Below are 11,481 nucleotides of genomic sequence, written 5' to 3' on the forward strand. Positions count from 1 at the left end.
GCGGATAGTTTAATTTATCAAAATGTTAGAAAAAGGTCGCACTGTTCATTTTATATGTTCCCCTTTTTCTTTTCCCACACAAACGGATATTGGCTCCATGTTATTTCCCGGTGTCACATGAATTTGTGTCCCCAAAATGGCGACATTAGCTGCTGCTGCTGCGGCTGCTGCTGCTGCGGCTGCTATCGCCGCTAATAGAGACCCAGCTGTTGACCGTTCATTACGATCAGTATTTGGTAAGTCTGCGACAGTTACTTTCAGCTATATTCCCGTTTGTTTCTAAAGCAGTGTTCTAATGGATAATGAATGAGAGCTAGCTAAACATGGCCGGCTAATGTTGCTGTTAGCATGGCAACGAGGGAACTGACTTAACTTTAGGTAGGCTACATAAAGAGAAAACAAATCTTCAAAACTAGAAAGCAGAGGTGCGAAGAAGTAGTCCAATGTTCTGCTTTAGTGAAATTAAAATATCAGAGAGAAGGAATATTCTGTAACAAGTAAAAGTCCTGTATTCAAAATCTTGGTCAAGTCAAAGCTCAAGCATTAGCATCAAAATATACTTTAAGTACCAAAAGTAAAAGCACTCATTATGCAGAATGGCCCATATCCACATGATATATATTATATGTTTTGATTATAATTATTGATGCATTAATATGTTTATCAAAGCTGGTAAAGGTGGACCTAATTTGAATGACTATATTTACTGTTGGTAACTTGTAAACTAAATCCAGTAACCAACGTTTTCTTTATGTGTTGAATATGTTTTGTATAATTAATCCCAATATGCAAAGTAATTTAAAGTATTAATAAATGTAGTGGAGTAAAGTACAATATTTACCTCTGAATTGTAGTAGTTTAGAAGTACAAAGTAGCAGAAAATGGAGATCCGAGATACTCATGTAAAGTATCTCAAAATGGTACTTAAGTACAGTACATGAGTAAATCTACTTAGTTTCTTTACACAACTGTTAAAAAGTGAATTTGTTTTAATGTAATGCTTCTTGTTTATTTATTATTTCAGTGGGGAACATTCCATATGAGGCTACAGAGGAACAGCTGAAAGACATATTTTCTGAAGTGGGACTTGTTGTCAGCTTCAGGTGAGTGAAAGAGGTTTCTTCAACACATAGAGATCAAACCTGTGTTTTCAGGCATGTGTGTCTCCTCATGTAAACATGTGGCATTGCAAGCAGTGTGAGAAAAGGTTTTTAGAGAGTCATGTCCATGGACAAGTGAGTTTGGCAATTTACTTGTCCGAATACATTTTTCACTTGTCCAGAATGGACAAAAATTGGGGCCACTGGAATCTTCTTCGCCATCATATTTGACATTTTCCCACGGTTTTTACGACACCGCTAACGTAAGTGAGCGGTAAGATTTTACAGCATCACACATAGGGTTGGGTATCGTTTGGATTTTAACGATTCCGGTTCTGCTTTTCGATTCCGATTATTTTTGTTTCTCGATTCCGGTTCTTTGAGAGGGTAAAAAAAAGTCCCATGACAAACTGGGAGAAAACAATAAGTCAAATCTGTATTCCTATTTACAAATCACTTCATACTGTTGAATTTCTTACGGTTATTGAATACAATTATATAAAAATAATCTCTGCATTGTTTAGTCAGTTCTAAGTGGTGCAGTTTGAGAATGTACAATTGGCCCAGTCTCCTCTGATGTTACACTGCAACCTGCCTGTGAGACAAAGTCCAACCACACATGTCCAACACATAGGACATAACCTAATAATAATAATAATGACACATTAGATGTATAGCCTATAGGCCTAGCGCTTTTCTACAACTCAAAGACGCTTACACATGTCCAGCAATACACATGCTGCAGCTGCCCAGCTGCTCACTGTTTGTAAAAGTAAATAAATAGTATTTTCATTTCAATAATGTATTTTCTATACCCTGCTTCATAAACAATACTGACATCCCTGTGCTCCTCCGAGTCTGGGGGTCCGGGGATGTCAGGACAGCGTGAGGACACAGACAGGGAGGCTGCTTTACTTCATAAAGGAAATGGTGGTCAATATTAACAACATAGGAGTTAAAACGCTTAATAACCTTCATTACGTGTTAGAGAAAGAACATAAGAAAGTTTGACAAAGATGAGGCTGTTAATCGGGCAGCGGATCTGCTGTGTGTAGAAAGAGAGAGAGACGCTGAGCTGCACCGTGCAGCGATCAGCTGATACGGAGCATAGAGAGAGCTGCAGTCCTCGGGGCTCGGCCTCGCCTCCTGTCCTCACAACTCTTATTAATCCCGGTACCGGACAATTGTTATTTGTTCCTACTCGGAACCGAGTTTTGCTTCCGACCCCTGCCACTGTGCCACACTTCCCACCCCGCTCCCGTCTAACTGTACAGAAAGCGGCGAGATGCATTTCCTTAGGACAAGCAGAACCGAAACTAACACTTCTAAACGAACAATGGCGGACACGTACAATTTGCGAATGAGTTCTGCCTTTTGTAATCTGAATGTATCAATAATTTGTCAATAAATCAGGCCGAAAAACGTCACTTGTCCGCCGGACAAGTCAATTGAAAGCTCTACTTGTCCGATATTGTAAATAACACATTACGGACGGTGGGACGTGTACTTTTTCGCACACTGTGCAAGTAATTGGTAAGGGCTATCATTGGAGTTAAAGCTACACATTTTTACTCACACACATGGTTACACCTACTCTCCTCTTTTAAATACTCTTCTTTCCCAATTTTCTAATGATCGGCTATGTAAACTATCACACAATTCAATTCAATCTATAACACACATGATGCCCCCTTGTTTGCCCTGGCTTCAAAAAAGGAAAACTCTTGAAACAAAACCCCCTTTTAACATGGAATATAAGTTGCAAGGGGACATAATGATATGTGTTTTCTTGCTCTCAGGTTGGTATATGACAGGGAGACAGGAAAGCCAAAGGGATATGGCTTCTGTGAATACCAAGACCAGGAGACGGCCCTCAGTGCCATGCGGAACCTGAACGGGAGGGAGTTCAGTGGTCGGGCTCTAAGGGTTGACAACGCAGCCAGTGAAAAAAACAAGGAAGAGCTGAAAAGTAAGATTACATATTGTTTGGGCAATATTTAAAATGAGTATGTTGATTTAAGATTTAATTCAAAGTCGTTCACGCGAAGTCATTGCAGGTTTGGGAACTGGAGCCCCAATTATCGAGTCTCCTTATGGAGACACCATCCAGCCACAGGAAGCCCCGGAGTCCATTAGCAGAGCTGTGGCCAGTCTGCCCCCCGAACAGATGTTTGAACTTATGAAACAGATGAAGGTATGCTGCCTTGTTTTTTTTTCCCCCAAAGTATTCCAGCTCTTTCTTAAAATTTCCAATGTCAAAACAAATGATAAAACAATGATATTGAACAACTGAATGTTTCAATGGTATTCTAATATATCGAAGACAATTTAAATGAACTAGAAAACCTATAATTAGGAATATAATATATTGAAAGTATTTGATATTGGAGATTCATGTTACCAAACTGTGTATTTAATAGGGATGGGTATCGTTTGAAATGTATCGATTCCGATTCTGGTTCTGCTTATCAATTCCGGTTCTTATCGAATCCCCGTTTCGATTCCAAAATTGTAAAAGAAAGAGGTCAAACGCTTGGATAACAAAAATATCTTTTTTCTTTTAAGCTTTAACTGACATTTTTACAAATAAATTTTTTACATGCAATACAAATGTATTGCACAATAGATATGCTTTATTTTAACTGAGCTATTCCTGTGGCCAGCTATTAACTTGCCACAGGCATAGCACTGTGCCTTGTCTTTTTCTTTTTTAGTGTAGTGGAGCCTCCCTTTAGAACGTTTACCGCGACCCATCTTTGGTGTTATGAAGTGACTGAGCTCGTGAACTGTCTACGGGAGGGCGGGGGGAGCCTCGCTGCGGGGCAACTGTGGACCTCTGTCGCCTGTCAGCGCAACTTACATGATGCCGTTTTAAAAAATGAAGGGCGGTGCCAGCCGTCAGCAAACCGAGCCGCCGTTCTGTGATTCTCCAGAACACACAGATGGCCAGTCCGCCGCTGGTTACCCTGTATTCCACCGAGTCACCGCGGCGCAGACGGACCCGGTGGAATAACGCATTTAGGAACCGTTAAGCAGAACCAAAATTGTGTATTTTGTATGGGTACCCGGTACCCGGCATTTTCTTATCGGTTGAAAAAAAGGTTTCCTCAGTTGGAATCCTCTCAGGATTCCCTCTCATTATCAGAGGCTGTGCTGTAGAGGCCGTCTCTCAGCTCTGTGGAGAAGCCTTATCTTTGCACATCTGGCAGTGTGCTTCATTAGGCTAAACATCACACTGCAGACATTTCCCCCTTCAACTGGAAACGTTTTTGTTGCACCAAAGCTTGTGTCAGTTGCTCCATATGCTGAGCAGGGTGTGGGTGTTCAGGCTCCGGTCTTGATGGCACAGATCTCGTTGCACGTCTTTGTTTAATGATTTTTGCTGATGCAGCCACTTCGGTTGACATGTATCTGAATCCTAAGTGGTTAGTAAGAACTACAGGGGGTTGTCTAACCTGGGAGGAAGAAAATAACATATTCCCTTTTTATGTCTGCTGAATTGGGATTTTTCACAGTCTACAGATCCCATCTCAAGGTTCTGTTTTGTGATTTCTCTCTCCAGCTGTGTGTGCAGAACAGTCCCCAGGAGGCGAGGAACATGCTGCTGCAGAACCCTCAGCTGGCCTACGCCTTGCTGCAGGCCCAAGTGGTGATGAGGATCGTTGACCCTGAGATAGCCTTGGTAAGTAGAGACTACAATGAGAAGGAAGAGATTAGCCTAATCCTGCATCATCTTAGTGTTTGAAGCGAGGATCTAGTCTGCGATTTTGAACCACTGCATATTTGTGAGAGTTGCTCCCAATGCTGACATGCTTTTCCATATTCTCCACATTTAGAAAATGCTCCATCGTCAGACACCAGTCCAGCCGCTCATTCCCAGCGGGCAGGGGGGGGGAGCGCCGCCCCTCAACCCCCCCTCTGCTCCACCCAACATGCAAGTGCCTCAGCCGCAGCAGCCTGTGGTGAGTACGACGGTCTTTCACTTTCTAAACTATTGGTCGCAACAAATAAATAATCTGGTTTTGGAAAATGCTTTTTCACCGTTATATTTCAAGGTTTGACATGTGCTTGAATTTGAATATCATTTGAACTTTTGTTTGTCTCCTGGCCCTTTAACACCAGTGGCTATAACCAGATCTAGCTTAGATTTTAAATAATCAGTTAATATAAAACAGCTAGTAAAAAAACAAACAAGGTGACAATATACTGTGATTGTTGTAGGCTTTAAGTGTTCTTGTAATCTTTATTTTTTACATTTGCATTTACAGTAACAATTTCTGATGAAATAATAAAGGCTTAAGGTTCTCGAAATGTTTGGTTTTGATATATAATACAGAATTGTATTATATCCTCACCCCTGTTTCATGACTCATACACATACGATTCATCCTGTACAGAATAATTTAAGATTCATATTTAGCTTAAATGACTTGTTTCTCATTTATTTTCATTTTGTCACATGATCAGCCTGGAATGCATGTCAACGGAGCCCCTCAGATGATGCAGCCCCCCAACATGGGTGTTGTTCCTGGCCAAATGCCAGGACCAGGACCAGGACCCGGACCGGGACCGGGACCGGGACCAGGACCAGCTCAAGGACCGGGAGCAGTCGGACCTCCAGGTAATCATCCAACTGAAATTATGAAAAGTATCATTGTACCTTCATGCAGCAGTGCGAGCAAGCTGCCCATTCATCGCACTGGTAGCCTACAAAGCTACAAGTCGTACATTTATATCAGTACATTTATATCATTCTAATGCAATGATTTAAGCTTTTCTTCCAAGTTGATTGAGTCGTCACATCTGTAATATTTCCCAAAACATGTATTTATGTTAAATCTTTGCACAGGTCATGGCTCACTGGGATCACTAGGTGTCATCAGAGCCTTCTTAGTAGTGGAGTTGCTTTATTCATAAGATTATAATCAGCTTAACCTTCTCCTCTGTAAATGTAAATGTTTGGTATCACTTGTCTCCATCTGTTGATCCTGCATTCAACATATCATTAGTCATTTAAAGTTCCATCCTCACCTCTGGGTTTGCATACCACATTGCCATATTCACGCGTCTACATGCTCTTAAAGTTTGCTTTGCTCTCTTGAGTCTTGTGTCTCCTGTTCTTTCACTTTAATGCTGGCTCAGGAAACCTTCAGCATTCTCCCACAGGATCGTCTGGGCATGCTGCTATCGAGCGGCCTCAAGGTATCACTGTGCTGCTCGGTTCAGTCAGGTCAGAGCGCTGTCATTGAGAGGACGGTACACTGCACTGCTGGGGTTCAGAGTTAGACTGCATGTCCACTCTGAATCAAATATGACAGCATATTAAAGCCGTTGTTAAGCCTTGTCATAGCATTATCATAACTAATGCAGAATGTGCCTTCTCATGGCGGTGCATGTGAACAGATACAGGTTTGCCAGGGTTAAAACATTTGTATGCAAATGTTTGGAATGCATGGTTGATTTAAGCAATCATACACGAGAGGCCGTTCTTTAACGTCATTATTGGTACGACAGTACTGCGGGGTCCGTACGCCTGTACTGGAGTACCAATAATGACGTTAAAGAACGGCCTCAAGTGTATGATTGCGATTCTATAACACAAACTATCATTGTAATCAACAATATCATAAACATAATTTCATAATGTGGGCTAATTTGCTCCCAAACCTTCACTTTCTGCTTGAGTTCATCTCCGTCAGAAAGTAGTTCCTATAAAGTAGTTCCCTTGGTAACGAGAGCCGATCAATCGAACACTCCTGCTTCCCCGCTTACAGTTATTGATATAATTATAGTAAATAATATATTATTAACTAATTTATTGAAAACAATTTATTGACAACAATTCTTGAATTAGGTTATTTATTTATTTATTTACATATTTAACATTTTGGCTTCAGAATGAAGGTGGATGTTCATGCTGCCATTAAACGTGCAATTTTTGAAACAACTCATGAACTCCATGCCAGACTTTTTTGCAGTTGGTGCTGTGGTGTTCACGGAAGAGCTTTCCAAAAAGCTCGTTGCTCCACATTTTTCTGTTGTCCAGATGATAACTATTAAATCTGACATTTTGTAGCTAACGATTTTCCAACAAGAGACAATGTAACGGCTGTGTGTCGCTATGGGAACCACTACTTCTCTGCTGCTTTCTTGTTCCAGTTTGCAGTTAGCTTTTGAATCGTGGTACTTTTCCAGTTGGTCTACCTGCTCTTCACGTAGCTCTGCATGTTGTCGTTTAGGTGCTTTTTTTTCTAGGCGCTCCTCAATCCAGTCCTCCACAGTAAGACCCCCCCGGAGGTTGAAGTTAATCTTAAATGTTTCCATATTATGTTTGGAAGTTTGTTTCGTAACGTAAAAAGGAGGGTTTCTGCCCCGTTACTTCTCCGCTGCTTTCTTGTTCCAGTTCGAAAAGCATGCTTTTCAGGCCAAGGGTATACCGTTTTTCTCAGACGCGGAGGGATACTGACTTGTTGTGAAAAGGCACATTCTATTTGACCGTTCTTTGATCGTGGAATCAAACACGCCTATTGACCAATCAGAGAGCTTGCTCACACCTGTGTGTTATAGAATAAGTGTTAAAGTAGAGCCAACATTGTTTTTCATATTTTAAGAATGTATTAATTATTGTCCATGGCCTTTAAGTTCAAGCACCAATGCTGACAGGTGGGTGGAGGTTTAATGAGTCTGTTGTTATAGCTTTGTTGGTGTTCATGGCAGTCATCAGTTGTATCATTTCATTAGTAGAATTAAAGGAACAGTTTGTCTCTGTTCAGGAATGATAAGTTTACCTTCAAAGGCCCCTTCCACACAGCGGCGTGTGTTGAAGCTTGCCGGCGGGGGGGGGGGCTGAAACTTGACCAACAACCAATCACATGAATCTCCCGCCCCGGACACACAAGCACGCGGTTTGATTGGCTAGAGCTTGTACTGGCATATGATTCGATTGGCTGACGCTTCCGCCAAAGCTGCAAAAGTTGAACATGGCTCAACTTTTGCAGCGAGCAACGCTTTTGAAGCTACGCTTTGCTCCCACAGTACAGTTCGGCGAAGCGTGACGTCGCCCCATTCAAAGTGAATGGGCAGAAGCGTTGAAGCTTCAACGCACGCCGCTGCGTGGACGGGCCGTTATTGTGCCCTTGTTTGGGTTTATTTAATTTCTTGCCATTTCTCCACACAACAGTTCCACTGACAGCAGCAGCTCACACGTCCTATACCATTTCTATTTCTTTTAGCTGCTTTTTATTATTTTAAAGCAGCCCTATGCTCTCCTCCCTCTTTTGAATCGGAATTCAACTAAACTAGTTTGATTTTTCAATGAATATTTGCCAGCTTAAATAAACATTGCATCATTCGAACACGATGAATGAGTTATACACCCTTGATTTCTATTGGGATAAAACTACATCAAGAAGAATCTTTTTTTTAGCTGAAATTAAACTACAATCTCATTCTAGTAGAGCTCACCTGACTGGAGATTATACGTGTGTTTTAGTCACCTTCACAAAAACATCGTGCCCTATTGTTAACTCTGGAGAGCCTTGTTGTATTGTGTAGTCATTCATGCTATTTACGTAACTGAATTCTGGCACACCCGTCTCCTCTCTGCATGCCTCCTGTTGTGATGTTCCCTTGGCCAACACACACCAGAGTTACAGGACACAAGTAGGGAAATATTCTCAAGTGAGGACTTGTGTATTGGTGTGGGAAAAAACATTTTGAATGTGTTTTCAGACGTGTTGAACCTATAATATCCATCCTGATGGAATTGTTTTCCTTCATTCTTTGTGTTCCTGATGACTCTCCTTTATATCTCTGTGTGTTGTGACATCTCAGTGTGATGTGTCCCTCCCTCACACAGCTCTGCTTGTTTCCTCAGATATCTAAACTGAGCCAACACCTTTTTATAGTCGTGTGTGCTTTCCTTTGCCTGGAATTTCCACCTTTTCCTAATAGATTTGTCATGTAACATTTCCTGGTTGTTGAATATTAAGTAATGTATGCCTTGTGTCCCGTTAGGCCCCGGCGGTATCCCCCCCAGAGGGCTGCTGGGAGATGGTCCTAATGACCCCAGAGGAGGAACTCTGCTGTCCGTCACTGGCGAGGTCATCGAGCCCGGGTAAGACGTTCACACACATCACAAAGGCTTTGATCTAGTGGAAATAAGTTATGACAACTCTTTATGTATTTGTGTTCTATTTAATGGCTCTCTGTTTTGTATTCAGCCGGCCTTACATGGCAGCCCCCCCACCCCACCAAGCCCCACCTGTACACATGGCAGGAGCCCCACCTGTACACATGGCAGGAGGACCCCCCCCGGATATGAGAGGCCCTCCAATGGACATGAGAGGCCCACCCATGGGTGAACCACGCAACATGATGGGCGACCCCAGAGGTCCCCCGATGATGGAGCAACGCGGACCCCCGATGGAAACTAGAGGTAGCTGCTCTGATGAGGCTTCATGTTTTTACAGCCTATGATGACCGAACTCTTTGTTAGTCACACTAGTTGTAACAGTCAACTTTTTTACGAAGCGCCTTTTAGTACAAGAGTTTCAAGAAGCTGTACAATGCAAACATTTGTAAGAAAGGTCAAAGAAAAAACAGGGAATAACAATATTTATAAAACAAAACACAAATTCTTGTCTCAGCTGGCAGAGGGACCGAGTGCCACTTAACCAAACAGGAGTCTTTTGTCCAAGCAAAATGTTTTCTACAGGATTGAAAATGGTTTCATATGACGGAACACTTTTTCCTTGCTAGTGTGTTACGCTTGTATTGAATTCAATACCTCTTTCATTCATTTGTTTGAGGTCATCAATGTTCCTAGAAGCTAACAAAAATGGTCGAACTACAAACATATCTTTTAAAAGTGTTTTATATTTGTAAACTTTCTTTTCACCTCGGAGTAATTTCATAAGAAGGAAAGAAGATTTCGCTCAAAATTCAGCGAGATGTGAACCTTAAGGTTTTTTGTTTTCCCCTGCAGGCCGTGACCCGAGGGCGATGGACACTCGAGGTCCGGTGGCGGCTCAGAGGGTTCCCATGGCGACAGGAATGCCGGGCCCCGCTCCTCATAGCATGGCTCCGAACGCTCCTCCACCTGCAAGACCGGTAACTGCATCTTTTCAAATACAGTCTATACATTTCATAATGAGTTAGGATCGCCTTCTTTCAATTGTTTTATGCAAAAACTGAAAGGAAAAAGCAGTTTTTAGCAGCATAAATATGGAGATTTCTTATACTGTTTTATAACCTATAGGATTGAATATCTTTGGATTTAGGTCTGACGAAACAAGATATCTGAAGAAATCACCTTTTAACTTTAGGAAAACTATTATATATTTATACTATTTTCTGGCATTATATAGATCAAACATTCTAAACATGTGAATTTGACTTAAGGTTAGATATGAGTATGAAATCAGTGCTATCTGTGTTGGATAATCATTACCTGCTGTTTTCCGTACGTTTGTGCTGCAGGGTCCTGGAAACTCTGGTCCTCCGTCGGGAGGGGGCTTCAGTCCAGGCCAGAGCCAGGTCTCCACACAGGACCAGGAGAAGGTGGGTTCTCGCTGTCAGCAGCTTGATGAAGGGCTCCTCTGCCAAATGTCTTATCTTGCATTCTCATTCAGAGTTGTTCTATCACTGAGGAGGGAATGTAAACAAGCAGCAATTGGGACTTAACCAATGGCTTCCCATATGAAATGATGGTCATGTTTGGCCCATTTTGAGGACACTAGAGCTCATGTATAACTCCGAAATGGCAATATTTGTCCCTCTAGGCTGCCCTCATCATGCAGGTGCTGCAGCTGACCCCAGAACAGATCGCCATGCTGCCCCCGGAGCAGCGGCAGAGCATCCTGATCCTCAAAGAGCAGATTCAGAAGACTGCAGGGGGGGGGCCTTAACGGGCTCATGGAGAAAAATACAAAAGGGTTCAGGTAGGCCAAGATTAGGTTTCTCTGTTCTTGCACATTCCTCACTAACTTTGAAGCAGGCTTGTATTGTCACTCTGCAAATCTGTGATTTGAGACGTTTTTCTGATTTCATTTTTATTATAGGATTCCCAAACTGCTCGACCCTGAAGACGTCTGCTTAGTTTGGACTTTTGTATAGTTTTTTTTTTTAAATCATATTGTCTGTATGAAGAGTCCGGTTACACATTTGAGTGGATGATGAATGCTGAACAGAAACTGGAGTGTCATGATGTTTCATCCCAAAGCCAGCTGTTAGTCTTGATGTTTTGTCAATAAAACCAACAAAAAATACATGGTTTCATTTATTTAAAACGAGTCGGAATATCCAAGGAGAGGGTTGGGTAGCAAATCGTGAAAAATAATCTTCCACTTTGTTAGAAAATGATTAACCCGGATGATACGTG

At 41.9% G+C, this 11,481-nt stretch overlaps 1 protein-coding gene across 1 annotated transcript; it reads left to right on the plus strand.

Moving 5' to 3' along the window:
* The first annotated feature begins 83 nt into the window (after positions 1 to 83).
* cstf2 (cleavage stimulation factor, 3' pre-RNA, subunit 2) lies at positions 84 to 11,368 on the plus strand. The gene is made up of 13 exons (XM_034211805.1): positions 84 to 236; positions 1,025 to 1,103; positions 2,900 to 3,069; positions 3,149 to 3,294; positions 4,663 to 4,782; positions 4,937 to 5,062; positions 5,568 to 5,721; positions 9,117 to 9,216; positions 9,323 to 9,537; positions 10,087 to 10,211; positions 10,581 to 10,661; positions 10,883 to 11,041; positions 11,162 to 11,368. Exons 1-12 carry the CDS (start codon positions 137 to 139, stop codon positions 11,006 to 11,008), a joined length of 1,542 nt encoding a protein of 513 aa, XP_034067696.1. The 5' UTR covers positions 84 to 136; the 3' UTR covers positions 11,009 to 11,041; positions 11,162 to 11,368.
* The last annotated feature ends 113 nt before the right edge of the window (positions 11,369 to 11,481 follow it).

The sequence above is a fragment of the Gymnodraco acuticeps genome, unplaced genomic scaffold, assembly GCF_902827175.1.
Source record: "Gymnodraco acuticeps unplaced genomic scaffold, fGymAcu1.1, whole genome shotgun sequence".
NCBI classification, from domain to species: Eukaryota; Metazoa; Chordata; class Actinopteri; order Perciformes; family Bathydraconidae; genus Gymnodraco; species Gymnodraco acuticeps.